The 16,025-nt window shown below is 39.9% G+C and overlaps 1 protein-coding gene across 1 annotated transcript; it reads right to left on the reverse strand.

The window, feature by feature from the left end:
• Positions 1-7,843: 7,843 nt before the first annotated feature.
• On the reverse strand, positions 7,844-15,535 carry LOC147826903 (arylamine N-acetyltransferase 2-like). Its single transcript, XM_087216887.1, has 2 exons — positions 15,404-15,535; positions 7,844-10,693 (listed from the first exon to the last, which is right to left on the reverse strand). The coding sequence occupies exons 1-2, from the start codon at positions 15,464-15,466 to the stop codon at positions 9,815-9,817; spliced, it is 942 nt and encodes a 313-aa protein (XP_087073013.1). The 5' UTR covers positions 15,467-15,535; the 3' UTR covers positions 7,844-9,814.
• Between the last annotated feature and the right edge of the window lie 490 nt (positions 15,536-16,025).

Consider the following 16,025-nt stretch of genomic DNA (forward strand, 5'->3'; position numbering starts at 1 on the left):
AACCAAGTCTTACAAAACATAACATTATTTTTAATATCTCATTCACAATTGTTGCTGCAAATTCAAACTTCTACTCTTAAAATCACATCGAGCTCAGTGGCATATATTGGCCACTAACTCTTGGTACTTAGTTTCTCTCATTTTTTTCCCTCTGTTTCAGTTTCATGCAATGTCAAGGTCTGTGTGTAAGGTGCGCACAAGTCCTTTGTCCCTGTTTGTTCTTTGCCCTCAGGTATCAGAGAGTGACACTACTTTCTCTTTGGCATTGTGTCCTAAGAATCAAGGAACTTTACTATTTCATGCCTCAGACTCAGAGAATTTTTAACATAAGAAGAGTGCTCAAAGTTCCTAAGTATTGATTGGTTTGCCAGGTAGGTCATTCAAATACCATACTTCCCTGTCTCAGGAAATGCGGTCTCACATGTGTAGTCGTTCAGGTCATAGCCTTAAAGCACACATCAATATAGTTACCATCAATCATTTACCACCTTACAGACACACTGTAAGCAATGTTAAAATATTTAGAGCATAATTGACTCCATGATTTCTTACTTGTTTGCCAATTCCCTTCACTTCTAAAATTTGTCTGGTCCTACAATTAAATGACCAGTAAGTAACCCAGCAACAGTTTGGAAAGTATTGGTCTATACGTGAAAACTGAGGTAAGTCAGTCTGACCAATCATCTCTAGCTATTTAGATCTATCTATGGTGTCTATCTGTCTATTATCTATCATTTATCTAACTATCATCTATCTAATCTAGACTGTTTAGTAAGCTTACCATGTGGTTTTGACAGTATTTATCCAGTGTTTTCAGTGTATATTTCCATAAAAGTAAATTATTTATGAAATTGTGCAATGATCACAATTCTAGACTGTTTCTGGCTGCCAAAGAGATGCTTCCCTTTCCCAGCTTTTTGGAACCACTTTAGATCTCTATAGATTATCTTTTCTAGACATTTATCTATATAGAATCACATAGTGTGCAATTTTTTGTGTATGTTTAGATTCTTTCACTTAGAATAGTATTTTGAAGTTTATCCACTATGTGGTAGGATGCTACATTGCTTTTTATTGAAGAATAAACCAGTATATGATTATAAAACATTTGACTGTGTATTCCTTTAACAACAATGCATTCATCTCTATACCTCTCAATCGAGCAGAGTGCTATATAGTTCACAATCAAGACTGTTGATCAACTAAATTAATCTTAAATAAGTCAGAGATTAAATAAAGCAAGCAAATAATTCATACACCAGGACAGTTTGTGACAAAGCCATGCATTCTAAGTGCAAATGAAATACAAAAGAAGGAGGCATTATTTCTGGCTTGGACACTTGACAAAGGTTTCACAGAAAAGGAGCATTTTTACAGGAATGTGAAAATGATTTTGAAGTTATTTATATTCCTCTAGGTCCATGCTGCCTGTCTAGATATCTCAAAAGAAAAAATTTACATCGGGAATGGAAGTAGGTTGGGGTATATTTGATTATCCCTTTCAGATGTCTTAGACTGTGGAAATCCTAAGAACTCAAATGTCACCGCCCTGTGAAGCATTCTCAGAAAGATCAATCTGAATTAATCCGTTTTCCTCTTTTCAGGGAGATGGAATAAAATGTGCATTACAACAAACAAACAATATAAATGTCATGTCCTGACATAGATCAACATGGGATGATTCCATATCTACCCTGCCTCTACCCTGGAGAAGAAGTCAAGGCTGTGTTTTAAACTCTCATTTCAGGGCTGGGGATTTAGCTCAGTGATTCTGCCACCTGCCTTCCAAGTGTCCAGAGTTCGATCTCGGGTACCAAAAAAGAAAACGCTCTCATTTCACACATTGCCCCACACAGAAGCTTTGCACATGCTTACTTCGTATTGAATATTTGCTAAGAATTAGCTTTTTATTGAGGATGGGAGGTTCAGCAGCAGTTCATTTGATGCTTTTACATTCACTAGCATTGTAGCTTCAACTTTGTGGCACCCAGGTACATTCTTGTGGCCCTGTCCATCTATGTCTATGTTTCCAAAAGATTTGAAGGGTAGAAATGGTGTTTTTTTTTTTTTTTTTAATGCAATCTTCAAACCTACTGTGACCTCTGATTTCTTCCCCCATCTGAGTTCCATCCACCAGTGGCTACACAGGAAAGGAGCTTGGGAGGAGCTACAAGGGCCAGGGGCTCCCTTCCTTGATGTCAGGCCAGGATGAAGTTAAGGAGAGGATTGGAGCTCAGAAATGGAAAGGAACGGTCCAAAACCACTAGTAAACAGCACTGGTACCTTTTTAGTAGGTGCCTTTTAGGCTGCTTTTATTTCCCAAGTTTTCTAAGAAATTGCCTGCCTGGGCAGGCTGCTCCTGGCCAACAAGCCAACTCTCCATGACTGTGGAGCTGGTTTGCTTGTATTCCTTGTGTGTTTGCACTACATATGCTCTCATTTCACTTGCCTTTTGAGTCTTTCTTCATACAGAACCAAAGTGTGGCTCTTTCCTGGCAAACTGTTCTCTGTCCCACATGGCTTATCTCACCTTCCCTATCTCATGGAGCCTCAATGGCTGGACAATGAGACTTTGAACACTCTGGAGATCTTGTGTGCTTTTTTGTCCTCCGGTCCTACACACCGTGATGTATACCTCCACACTCTCTTTCTCATATTTCCCTTTGCCCTAACCCCGGGACTATCTGACACTGGGTCCTCATGTCTACTTTGCCACCCACTTAAAAGCCTGGAACCTCTAGGAAGTCTGGATGTGATTCATTTGGGAAGAGTCTCTTTCTGTGCCTTGCTCTTTCTCTTCTCCTAAAGTTTCAGATGCAGTGGGGAGATGTCCAGTAGACATGTCGTATCTTGAGAATATAAGATACATCCTGTCTTCTGAGAATAGTGAAGTGAACAGACAAAGGAGTTTAGATGCTAATCCCTTTGGGAGAGTGGCTGTAACAATATTGGACTTCCTATCTCTGGAAAGATTAAGCCCATATTTGCTTTAAAAAGTGGTCCTCAATTATTTCTATAAGGTACCACATAGTAACTATAACAAATTATTTAGCAGAATAAATGTATAATAGGAATATAAAAAAAATCTAGGATTTTTGGGCCATTGTGTTCTGCTGCAACTGCTAAATCGTGCTTGCAGATTGAAAGCAGCCATAGATTACACATAATCAAATGGGCATGACAACGCTCTCCCAAAAATTTATTTACTGCAAAGAGGCACTGGCTGGATTTGGCCCATGGCCTTCTGTTTTGCAAGCTCTAGTTTAAGCCACTGCTGATAGTTCTGTTACTGGCACCTAAATCCAACCCCAACCATATAGTTTGATTTGCTAAAGCTGCCCTAACAAATCAAAACAGATTGGGTGGCTTACACAGCAGAACTTGATTTTGTCACACTTCTGGAGACTGAAAGCCCAAGATCAAGGTGTCAGCAGATGGATTCCTCTGAGGCCTGTCTCCTTGGCTTGCAGAAGGCTGACTTTTCATATGGTCTTTCTACTGTGGGCATGCCGATTGTGTTTCACAAATTTCTCCTCCTGAAAGAGCAATAGTCATTTTGGAGTAGTGCCCATTCAAATGGCCTCACATTAAGTTATTCACCTCTTTGAAGGCCCCACCTGTAAACACTCTCACATTCTCAGGTGAGGGTGGGCTTCAACATATGAATTTGGGGAAAAACACAATTCAGTCCAGAACTCTCAGTGATACAAACTGACTGATACTTACTAGCTGTTTTACTTTGGGCACGTTACTTAGTCTTTCTGAATCTCAGTGTACTCACCTACAAAATGGAGATCAAGAAATATACTTTGCCATTTGTAAGAGAATTAGTGATGATGTAGGTGACTATGCTTACTCGATTGTTAGAGATGCTGATCGTTTTTTTCTGATTATGCCAAATCAAGACAGAGGAGATGGGCAGGCATGTATAAAGCAGAGGCCAGAAATGATAGGCTTTTTCTGAGAACTTCACTCTCTGCAGGGAAATAGAAATTCTGTCAAAGCTCAGCCTTACCAAAATTTAAGAGTGTCTGTATCTCTGAGGGAATGCTAAGGAGAGAGAGGATCAGAGATGCGTAAAGATCATGTAAAGTCTAACTGTGCCAAATAACTTGGAGTTTTTGTTGGTTTTTCATGGAGAAAGGGTGAATAATTTCCTTGTGTGTAGGCAACCATTGCAAGAATGTCCACATGCCAAAGTTTGGATGCCTGCCCCTGATTTCCTGGAATGTGGGACACGCCCTGCACACCCTGCCTTGCTATAGGTAGATGGGCCAGATAAAAATATTACAGGCTTCAGATAGGGCTGTCCTCCAGAGGGCCAGGACAAAGATAAAACACAACACAGCTACACATTGGCTGAAAACCAAGCCTCAAGATGGAGACCAGATGATCAGACCCACATACTTCTTCAAACACCTGGGCTTAGTAAAAAGTATGAATAGGCGTGGACCACCCTTGGGATGACCAGAGACCTCTAGACCCACCGCCTCCTCGGAGAATCCTTGTTTTTTCCATCCATGTGACTTGCTTTGCAATTGGACCACCACTACCTAAGTAACTATCCTTACAACCTTATTAGATGTTCATGGCTGTGGCCCACATTATACCCACGTGGCTGTCACCCTATAAAACTTCTCTATAAAGTTCGCTCCTTGGCTACCCACTCGGGACCCCTCCTGTCCCTCAAGAGCTTTCCTATCAATAAATATCTTCCTACTTTTAATCTCCATCGTTCCCAGCACTCATTCTTTGATTTCTAACAAATAAAATCTTGGCATATTATACAGTTAACAGGTTGAGAGATATAATAGTTCATATGTCACGTTTCCTGTGACATTGCCTTTGAGTGGAGTTTTCCAGTGGAGGACTGGCAAATAGACGGAGGTCATAACCAAAGTCAGTAACAGAGAAATAGCAGTAGCCAGGAATCCATACCTGCTTATAGCTAAAGTCCTATCTGATAGTGAAATAGAATAAGAAAGTAGACATTTTAAGTGGGAGATATTTTTAATAAATTTTAAATCTCATTGGAAAAGGACTACAAAGGGTGGACTTCACTTGTAAATGAAATTTCTCTTAGACAAGTTTGAATAACAGGCTTTCTTAGTAGCTATTGAAAATCATCTCTGACCAGAATGTGGGAGCTGGCCCATGTGGTAAACAATGAGGATGAATTAACACACTCTGATTCGAGTTTTATTTTTGTACCAAGCGCCAAAGGTATTAATTCATTGAGCTACACTTATTAAGCACCTAGAGATTGTTTTTCCCACAGGTACACGTAGTTTAGTGGTGCGGACAAAAGGAGTGAGAGACCCTTTTTGGAGCTGAGTGCTGGGTTGTGGAGGGTGCATGGGGACAAAGACCCCTGGAGGTGCCCTCTGGGGCACTCCGAGGAGGGCAGTGCAGAGTGCTGCTGGGAGGGTGCAGTGCTTCCTGCCTCCTGGTTCTGTCTCACCATGTGCGTTGCTCTCCAGGAGGCTCCCTTAGGCTTCCTCAGCGAGAACCAAGGAACCCATGCACAAAGCATTCACCTGCTCATTTTCTTAGTATTACCATCAACCGAGTGATAGTGGTGTTGAGATACAGCCTTTGTCAATTTCTCAGTGAGGATTACTTGATTTTCCATGCTGCTTTGCTGTAAGACCACAATGGTCAGCAAAAAGTAAGCAACCAAACCTGTCCCACACGCACATGACAGTCTTTTGCTGTTTATTTCTAGGAGTGGAGAAAGCAAGGGAGTCCTGTGTTTTAGTCTTTCCAGCCAGCCCTTTGGGGAAAACTCCTTCCCATTCTGCCTGGTGGGTAGAGACTTGAGTCTGGCAGCCTAATTGCTTATGCAGAACATCTTACACTGTGGTAACTATGGCCAGCGCAGAAGCCTGCTTGATGACATTGAGTCATGGGAAGAGTGGACTCCAGCAGCTCAAGTATGTGCAGATTTCCTTCCAATGATAAAGCATGCATTTATACTTCATGCCATCATTCAACAAACAAATGTTGAACAGTACTCTTTGTCAAACACTGTTCTAGACAGAATCTGATGATATTTGTTGATTTATTTCACAAATGTTTGCTCCATGCCTAAGGGATAAAAGAGAAATGAGGCGGAGTCCCTGCCTGCTGTGAACTTGGTTGAAGCCTTCTTCAGGAGGGAAACTCCTACCAGCTAACAATCTCCCCAGACCTCTGTTCAGAGTTCCTGAGTTCTAAGTGGACCTGTATATATTTACAAAACTCCTTGAAGATTGTGCTTGTTACTCCTCATGCAACACAATTTTAAACCTCAGAATTTTCTCATATACATTGTTGACTCGTAATTACTTGTAGGCATTTTATAGTCTTCACCAGTGTTTTGTGAATAATGTAGACATTCAAAAATCTTTCCTTTATATAATCTAGTTCAGTGGTTCTGGCTATTGTCCCATACGTCAGGGAAGATGACAAAAACCCTGGAAAATACTGTGTAATGAGAAAATCGAAAAACTTAGAATACGGGTTAGGGAGAGATGAAAACACATATTTAATACCCCATTCAAGAATTCCACTTCTCCTTCCCTCAGAGTAGCCCCACACTCTACACCGTGGTGATTTATTTTAAATTATTTGTCAGGATGGGTTGGAGTACGCTGCTGTAGAACACAATCTTGCCCCTGCCATAGTAGATTTGGTTTAGGGTTAAATATCAGAGTAGAACTACCTCAGTCATTCTGAAAGAGAAAACAACCACCAAGGATTATGGGCAGGGAAACTTGCAGGATGTTGTTATAGATCGCGAAAGAACATATGGACTCTGTCTTTAAGACATGAAGAAAGGAGAGGTTCTTAAAGATTGTTGTTAAGAAGCACTTTGGGGGCATTAATTCCTCCCCAATACTTTGGAAGCATTTGAGAAGGACTGGCATTATTTCTTCAAATGATGAAGAATTCAGCCATCAGACCATCTAGTTCTAGGCTTTCTTTGATTGGGGACATTATTACTGATTCAGCTTCCTTACTCATTGTTGATCTATTGCAATGTCCTATTTTCTCATGATTCAGTCTTAGGTGGTTAACTGTTTCTAGAAATGTATCCTTTTATTCTGGGTTAACCAACTTGTTGGTACATAGGATTGTCTTATGATTCTTTGTATTTCTTTATTACCAGTTGGGATAGCTCCTCTTTAACTGCTGATTTGAGACTTTTTTCTTAATTTCTAGTCTTCCTAAGAGTTTATGAATTTCACTTAACTTTTCAAAAAACAACTCACTGTCACTGATCTTTTCTATGGTTTTAGTAATGCCTATTTAATTTGCTTCTGCCCATTTTTCTTTCTCTCTATTCTATGAAGTTTGGACTTAGTTCTTGTTTATCTAGTACCAGCTGGTGTAATACTGGAGTGTTTATTCCAGATCTTTCTTCTTTGAAGGCACTTATTGCTATAAACTTTGTTCTTTGAACTTTTCTCTCTGTACGAGGCTTTGCATTGCTGAGTGGCCTTAGACCACAGAAATCAATGATGTAAATATAAAGTGAGTCCATTTCCAGAAGCTCTTTTTCAGGTGTCAAAAGCTCCATCCAGTTGTGAGGATGGGCATTTCCTGTAATTCCTCTCCCTGGCTTAGTGTGGACAGAAATGGAAATAAACACCCACACTCAGCTTCACCATGAAGACGTAAGGAACTGAAAAGTACCTTCAACATCCAACCCTTTCCAGACACATCTGGCGGTTCTGGCTTCTATCTTACTGTTCCTGAGATCCTGACAGGAAATGGCACATCCTAAATTCCAGGAGTGCGTCAAAATTAGAGACAGCAGTTTGGATAAACACAAAGAACGGAGAGGCACCTTAAAAAATTCTGGCAAATTCCTTCATTTATTTAGGTCTCATCTGATGAAAGTTTATAGCCAGGGTCCAACTCTTTAATCCAACAGCTAAAATTTACACCTCTGAATCTGTTTACAACTACTTTGGCTTTTTTTCACCATGCAATATACATAGTTAAGAAGCAACAATTTCATTGAGTTTAGGATACTCATTGTACAAGTCGATGGGCTTAACTCTCTCTGAGCCGCCTGTTCTCTTAATATTTCTTTTTATTCACATGGTCTTGGTCAGAATGTGAGAAACTAAGTTCTGTTCAGACCTTCAAGAAGCACCAGACCTTGCCAAAAGAGTGAAGCAGAGCTCAACAAGGTCGGTCTGGTAATGTAGAGACAGTAGCAAACTGTCATAGATGCAAATATGGCTTTCATCTTTCTTTCCCGTTCAGTCCAGGTCTCATGCCCTCCTCTCCTAGGACATCTCCTCTCCCCACTGTTATCACCCACCTGTTTCCTGACTACATAAAATGCACCAGTTGCAACATACCCCATTCTCCTCATGATCACCCCTCCATTTCGGTTCCTCATTCTCATTTCATCTAACTAATATGACTACGAGTTGAAGGAGGAGAATAATTTATTAACACACTGCACCCCCCTTTCTGCAATTGACAGTCAGAAAATATTAATTTTAGAAAAGTAATGATCCAGATGCTGAAGCATAAATTATTCTCTTAGATGTTGGGCTCCTCAAATCTCGTCAGTTTGTCAAGGTTGAAGCCGGCAGGTAGGTGAGAGTGGCATCAGGATTTCAAGCTAGAGGGAAATAATTCACCCGAGGAGGAACAATTACAGAATGCAATACAGCAGTCTGGAAGAACTTCCATTAAATGGTCACCTACTCCTAATACATTACTACCTTATTGACATTATTCATTCAACTGTCCAAAAAGTTTAGAGTTTATTCTAGGTTTGACATTGTGTCATGTATGGATGATACACCTCATGCCTTGGAGGAATTATACCCACAGGTTTATCAAGTAATTCACTCTGTGTCCAGAGCTTTTGGAGGTTGTTGTATACAAAGAACTGATGTGTTTTTCTCTTTTGGCAAAATGCAGAACAAAGTAAATGAATAAAACAGGTAAATAAGAAAGATCATGAAGATTCCCTTGCAGAAGACACTTATTCCATAATTTCCTAATATCTCCAGATAAAAATGTTAATTCACATATTAGCTGACAATGTTTTAATATACCTCTTAGTACATAAATTTTCTAGATAATAATGTATTTCACCATTTATAATAATTATTTTAGATGTAAATTATTTGATACTGGAAGTTGAAAATTCTAAAGACCATGGTTTCCACATTAAGAAAAGTGATATACAAAGAAATGTGTTCATAAAAAACAGTTCCTGGGAGAAATCGTTTGCTGTGTCACTCCCTTGGGATGTCACCACAAGGTCTTATGCATGGCTTTAAGGTTTGTCTTGAGGGCAGTTAGGTTATTATGTCTCATTGTTCTTTGTTACATTTGAATCTTAAGTCACAAAGGTGATATTTTTGAAAAATTAGATATTAACTGGTCGAATTTAATGGAAACAATTTTACTCACTATTCCCCTTACTCAACTACCAGTATTCACTGGCTGTGACTTGCATAATTAACCAATGTCATGAAGTTTTCTAGCATGCATCAGTATGGTTCACAAGATAATCACATCATTGCTAAAGCACTACAAGTATAATTAATTTTGCAAATGTGTGTGCTTATGTTTCTTTAAAAAGTCATTCCATTACATATGCTGACATTTTTATGGGTAAGTTGTATCATGTCTAAGGGTTGGAGAGGATACAATAAATCATCCATTGATCATTGGTGATCTCGATGTCCAATACACAAGGACTTATTTTCCCATCATCTGTACTTTGGACATGTTTGAAATTTTTATGATAAAAGTTTAATTCAATATAGTACATAGAAGACTACTGCTGCTGCTTACTCTAAATAGTAAAATATTGATCACCATGTTTGGGCACAAGTTTTCTCTCTAACGAAACACCAAATATGGTTTTCAACACTTCATCTATTTCTTCCTCCTTCAGAGTCTTAAACTCTACCAGATCTACGTTGTCCTTATAATTGAATCTCCTGTAGGTGAGGGTCCAGCCCACTAAACAGTGAACCCCTTCTGCAGTCTGCAAGGAACAAAGGGATTTGCTTGTAAACACAGATGATGGTGACGTCTGAAGGTAAATATTCATCGACTCAAAATCTTCAATTGTTCGAGGTTCAAGAGTAAAAGAAAACATTTTCTGGTATATTCTCATTTCTAGAAGATCAGAATTGAGAAATTCTTGGTGCAGAATATACTGCTCTCTTCTGATTTTGTCCAGGTACCAGATTCCATTTTGTTCTGTCAATCGGAAAATGGCAGGCACCTGAGGTTGATCCTTCCCAGAAATTAATTCCAGAGGCTCCCATAACTGGTAGGAGCGTCCAAACCCAGCATCAACAATGTAGTTTCTGCCACTGATGGTCACCTGTACTAGAAGGTGAATCATACCACTGCTATATTTATTGGCTGGTGGGATATAAACATATCCTCCCAACATTGTGGTCTCAAAGCCCATTGTGGTCAGAGCCCAGTACAGAATTTGATTGACCTGGAGACACCACCCACCCCGGTTCTTTCTCACGATTTGATCAAAAATGGTCCTGAAGTCTAACTCCATGGATTCTCCACAATGAATGTTAAGGTTTTCATAGGGAACAGCTCGAATATGGTGCTGAAAAATGTCAGTTAATGTTTCCAAGTCCAATTTGTACCTCGAGTTTTTAAAACCAATTCTTTCAAAATATGCTTCAATGTCCATGGTTCCCTGTGGCAAGAAAAAGAAACCAAGAAGAAACATCACTACTTTTGCACTTGGATTTCCAGCAGTAGGGTAGTATAGCTACAATGCACTTTAAATATGTAAATATAATGTTTAGAAATAATTTATATGAATTGATTTATATTCCTAATTCCATTAAATATTCTCAGTGACCCCAGCACAAATGTTTTACATTTCCTTCATCTTTCCAGTATCAGCTATTAGAAATCCAGGTTAAAAGAGCAACCAAATGATCAATATCTTAGATGTAGTCTTCTCTTTGATAAAAACAACACATATCCTAGTTGGTGTCCATTAAAATAGGCTTCTAACACTTCCTCCTAGGAGCAGGTGAGTCATTCAGTAGAGTAGATGGTATTTATGGAAACTGACTCCCTTAAGTTACTCATGTACTGAAACTTAACATAAAATTTTCCATTTAAAGATTAACATTGATTTAGTCATTGATTGGTTGACTCACTCATTCATTCACTCATTAAATACTGTTTGGACTTAGGTGCTTGAGTCCAATCCCCAGCATCAAAGGGGAAAAAATTTTCATTTAAACTTTTAAAAATGAGTGAATTAGCTCTGAGGATGCATTCGTTATGTTTATAACATCTCCCATTAATCTAGCTGATTCCTTGCATTTCTTTTCATCCTTAATTGCACTAGCACTCTTTCACATTTGTACAAACTCTAAATCTAGCAATCTGCTCCAGAGAACATGAATGGTATTTGGATAAAGCTCCCCTGTACCTTTTTGACTCCTTAAGCAGAATCTATACAGCATATGTATGGAAGAGATGAAAAAGCTGAAGTAGAGAAGTGAGGTGCTCTATACACAATGGGCCACTTATTGCTTAGGTGACCATTTCCTATTATTCCTTTTAAATCCTATACTTCTTTTTCAAGTTTTTGTTCCCTCCTCTGTGAACCTTCACCACTCAAAAGTATAACAGAAAAATATACAGAAGATATATGCAGAGTATATGTATATGTAATATACACCAGTATGAAGTGGTACTTTCCAGAAGTGAAACAGAAATAAAATGGGAAAAACAAGAAAGATTCTGAAAATGTTTGATTCTACATGCTTCAGATTGGAATATATTCTTGTTAAATTTTTGAAATAAAAAATTTTATTTATTTCTTTATTTCTCAAGCATATGGTAGAGCAAGAAAATGCTTCATAATGAAGAAAATACCAGGTCGGCAACAGAATGTTCCACAGAATTACACAAAGGTAAGGTAAACAAACTGTATTTACAAAGAGTTGCAGAAAAGTGCAATCCTCAAATATTATTTCTGTTAGTACTATTTACATAAAATTAAGACATGCATGCCAAGACAATCAGACTCATGAAAGAACTTGAGAAACCTAAGAAATATGAGTTATCTTGATGAAGTGTTTGACCTTCACTGGCCAGGGTAGGAGGAGATGAAAAGCCAACTATAAAACAAGGCAGAATGAAGAACTTCTGTGCACACAGGTTTCTTTTACTACACAGGGAAGAGTAGAAAGATGATGAGCATGTTCGCTGCTCTAAAAGCTACTTCAGCTACACCGAAATAGAAATAAATGAAAATTAAACCTGAAGACAGAGAAAAGACCAGACTGAGAAGATCTGATCCCATATTTTCAACATTAAAATGGTTAAAATATAAGCTTAGGGACATTACAATTTTGAGTATTTTTATTGAGCAGACTCAATTCATGAATCAGACAGCATTGGACCTCAAGCAATCCAATGCTACAGGTGGGAAGGGAAGAGAATGGAAAACAAGAGCAACAAAGGGAGGTGGGGAGGAAAGAGAGAGTTTTATAAGACATCCACAGAAACCAACAACAAAATGTACATGGTAGAGTGGCAGTTCTCAGTTAGAAGTCAGCTGGTGGCTTTGGATTGGGAAAGTGTCCAGTATCCTTTTATTGCTTATCTTGGTAACACAAGTACTGCGAATGTTCAGCCCAATGGTTATCCAACTAAAATATTATTTTAACAGAACATGTTCGCATTACATTATTGAAATGTAAAGGAGAATCAGGTAGATACAATCTAAGAGAGAAATAGAGCCAGGAAAGCATTGAAAAGTACACTCTGTGTCTAAAGTAATTTGAGAAAAAAGTGTAAATGCACTGGGACTCACAGGGAACCCTCATGACCCCTCTCTATCACAGGCCCAAAGAGGTCACAGAATGAAATACGTTTGGTGCACTGGAGAGGGCACATGGGGCTGATGAGGCTTCAGGACTGAAGTTTCTGTGGGGATAATGCTCTCTGTTGGGACACCTCCATCCCTTACATTTCTCTTACCACTTGCCTGTTTCCGTGACCTGGCCTGTGCTGTTATCATGAAGGCCCTGCATGTGAGATTCTCCTTGGAGGACTGGGGGCTCCCAAAACTTCCGTGCCCTCTTCTGCTGAGAGCTGGATGTGCATAGACTCATGTCCTTGCCAGAACAGCCCTGGAATAGCTGGTTGGTACAAGGTTCCTTGGAATAGCTGCTGTGCCTTTGGTCCAAACTAGGTGTTTTATTTTTTCAGTAATTGGTATTGAACCCAGGTCCTGACATATTCTTTGCAAAAGCCCTACCACAGAGCTAATGCCTAAACCCTTTTTATTTTTCAGAGAAAAGGTCATGGTGAGATGCCCAGGATGGGTTGGAACTTGTGACGCTCCCACTTCAGCCTCCCCAGCAGACGGAATTACAAGAGCACACTGCTGCGCTGAGCTGGACAGACTTGAGGTTGATTAACATTCAGGCACAGCCAATTTTCTCCCAGCATTTCCCTAAGTCACTTGCATCACTGTCCCAGTGCCCGGTTTGGGGTAACTGAACTCAGGTTACCCTGGTGTTCATTCTGGGAGCAGAAAGCTGAGACACACAGAATGAAGCAACTTCCAGAGAGCCTTGCCACCCTGTAAAAGTCTGGCTCATGTCTGCAGATCTGATGAATGTTAATTTGTCCCATGGTCAAGATGCAATAGGGCCTGGGATGTAGCACAGTGGTTTTGCCGCCTGCTGGGCAAGCGCAAGAACCCAAGTTCGATCCCCTGCACCAAAAAAAAAAAAAAAAGATGCAATAGTGCGACCAACTGATGTGAGTGATCCCTGAATAATTCAGCCCTTCCATCACAGGACACTCTCAAACAGTAGCTTGACATGCAGAACTGTCCTTTGATTCTCAGTCCTGCATCTCTGCCTCTTTCATGTACAACAGTAGTTTTCAATTATTTTGCTGAAAAAAAATACCCTTGACTTTTTCAAAATGGAGTTGTGAGCAAGAGCCAAGTACAGAGGAATTAAAAGGAGATTGATTCAGAGAGAGACACCCCATCAGATGCTGTGTAATCTTAAGGGCTACAAGCAGCACTCATCTAGTAAGTAGGGCTTGAGATGGAACCTTCTACACCTACTGCATGGACTTCTGTCATTACTGAGTAGAATCTATAAGGAGAAGTAGAGGGCCACTTTTCTCCTACATGTGTGGCTTTCTCATTTTCTTCTCCTATGTTTTCTTTGTTCTTTTCCACCCTGAAGTGGACGGCAGTGACACCACACCTAACAAGCCCTTAGAGTAAGGGGATGGCAAAGTTCCAGCCCTGCTGGCCATATGCAAAGAGCATCAGTCAGCTGTGCTCAGGGTACAGGACACCTGCATCTCTGCCAGGACTCCCAGCAGCCAGACCAGTGTTGTGGGGCATTAGCAGCAGAGCAGGCAGGCAAATCGAAAGGGAAACTGAAGCTAAGGCTCAGTCAGCAGAGACTACACTAGGTCTCTGGGCAGGAAGTAGCTAGAAGGTGACAGTTAAAAAGTTCCTTCTGAGAGACAGGGTGGAGTTGGCTGCTTTGAGTTTGAGGCAATAAAAGGAGGGGCCAGATAAAGAAAGAACAGTTCATCAGAAAGGAGCCAGCAGTGTGCGGCAGCTGTGGGCATCCTGCCTGAGCACAGGGCAGAGTCCAGAGCAGTCTCCCAGGCCCCTGGCCCCTTGCTGCTATGGAGTCTTATAGTCCATGCTCAGGGTGATGCCTGCCTAGGCTGACCAAATGTGAAAATGCTTGTTGACAGCTCTTTGAGACCCTCCCCAGTAATTCTCCTTCCAATGTGATAAAACTTTCCCTAGAATTCCTCTAGCCATTACAGATAGTATCCACCAACATCACTGAATATTTGAGATCATTAGGAGACTTCTAATCAGTTAATTCAAAAGAAACAGGGATTATTATGAGCCTGCTCCCTGCAGGATTAACTGAGCCCCTGGGGACACACTGTGTTAGAGACCAAGGAGAGTGGGCATCAGTATGCAAAGTACTCAAGAGGAAAATCCAATTGAGGAATTTCTCTTAGACACCGCTATCTTTTGATATACCCCCTTAGCCCTCACAATAAACATTTAAGTAAGTCTCATTATTAATTCTCATTTGACAAGTGCAGAAACAGAGTTTGTGAGAAACTAAATGACTTCCTTAAATTTTCACCAGTAGAAGGTGGTGAGGCTATGACTTTAACTCAGTTTGAACCAAGTGTCTGTATACCAAAGTACTTGGAGCATTAGATCCCACATATGTGGCACCTCAAACTTCTGAACAAATTTTTGAATTTGAAATTTAGAGCTGAAACAGAATCTAGTTCTGTAGACTCCCTATTGAGATCAGACTTTACTCCATTTACAAAGTACATAGCAAGTCAGTCCGGGAGCTCCACTTACCCAGCGTTGAGGAACTGCAACCAGGAAACAGGCTGAATTCAGTCTTCCTCCTTCCAAAGTCATCAGAGGTTTTTTTATTGGCTTTCTGCAGTTCTTGCCCTCTGTGTCCGGTTAGATTCAACACAGGGATCTCTGGGAAATGTAGTTGCAAGGCCCCAAGTCGCTCCCGTGGAGCTCTTGGAGTTTTTCACTGGTTGTTTTTTAAAAAGTCATTTTTAAAGTCAGTATGCTGACATGTTTATGGGCTAAATATGATGTCTTGAATTATCTTCCATATATCAATGGGTATAGTAGACAGATCATGAGTTTGTCATTGGATGATATTTATTCCAAAGATTATTATTCTATCATTTTTACTTTTGCATGTAGTTGAATTTTCTTATAGTAAGTAGCTGTAGTAATAATGAAGTTTAATTTTGCTCCTTATTCTAAGTAGTAAAAGATTAAACACTATGTTTGGGTACAAACTTTCTCTCTAGAGAAATTCCAAATATACTTTTCTGTACTTAGGATGATCACACAAAGCAGGAAGGACCAATTCAAAACAATGACACTCTTGGATTGATGCTTGGCTCCTGACTGGCATGTGGCACAATTTGATCAATGAGATATTATTGATGGA

Source organism: Heterocephalus glaber, unplaced genomic scaffold, assembly GCF_053883595.1.
Source record: "Heterocephalus glaber isolate CG9 unplaced genomic scaffold, H.glaber_assembly_v1.0 deba00001460, whole genome shotgun sequence".
NCBI lineage: Eukaryota > Metazoa > Chordata > Mammalia > Rodentia > Bathyergidae > Heterocephalus > Heterocephalus glaber.

Excerpts from the sequence above, each read along its gene's own strand:
- LOC147826903 (XM_087216887.1), bottom strand. The coding sequence starts at position 15,466 with ATGACTTTGGAAGGAGGAAGACTGAATTCAGCCTGTTTCCTGGTTGCA. Across the intron at positions 10,694-15,403 it reads TTGCAGTTCCTCAACGCTGG|GGAACCATGGACATTGAAGC; the intron begins GTAAGTGGAGCT and ends TTCTTGCCACAG.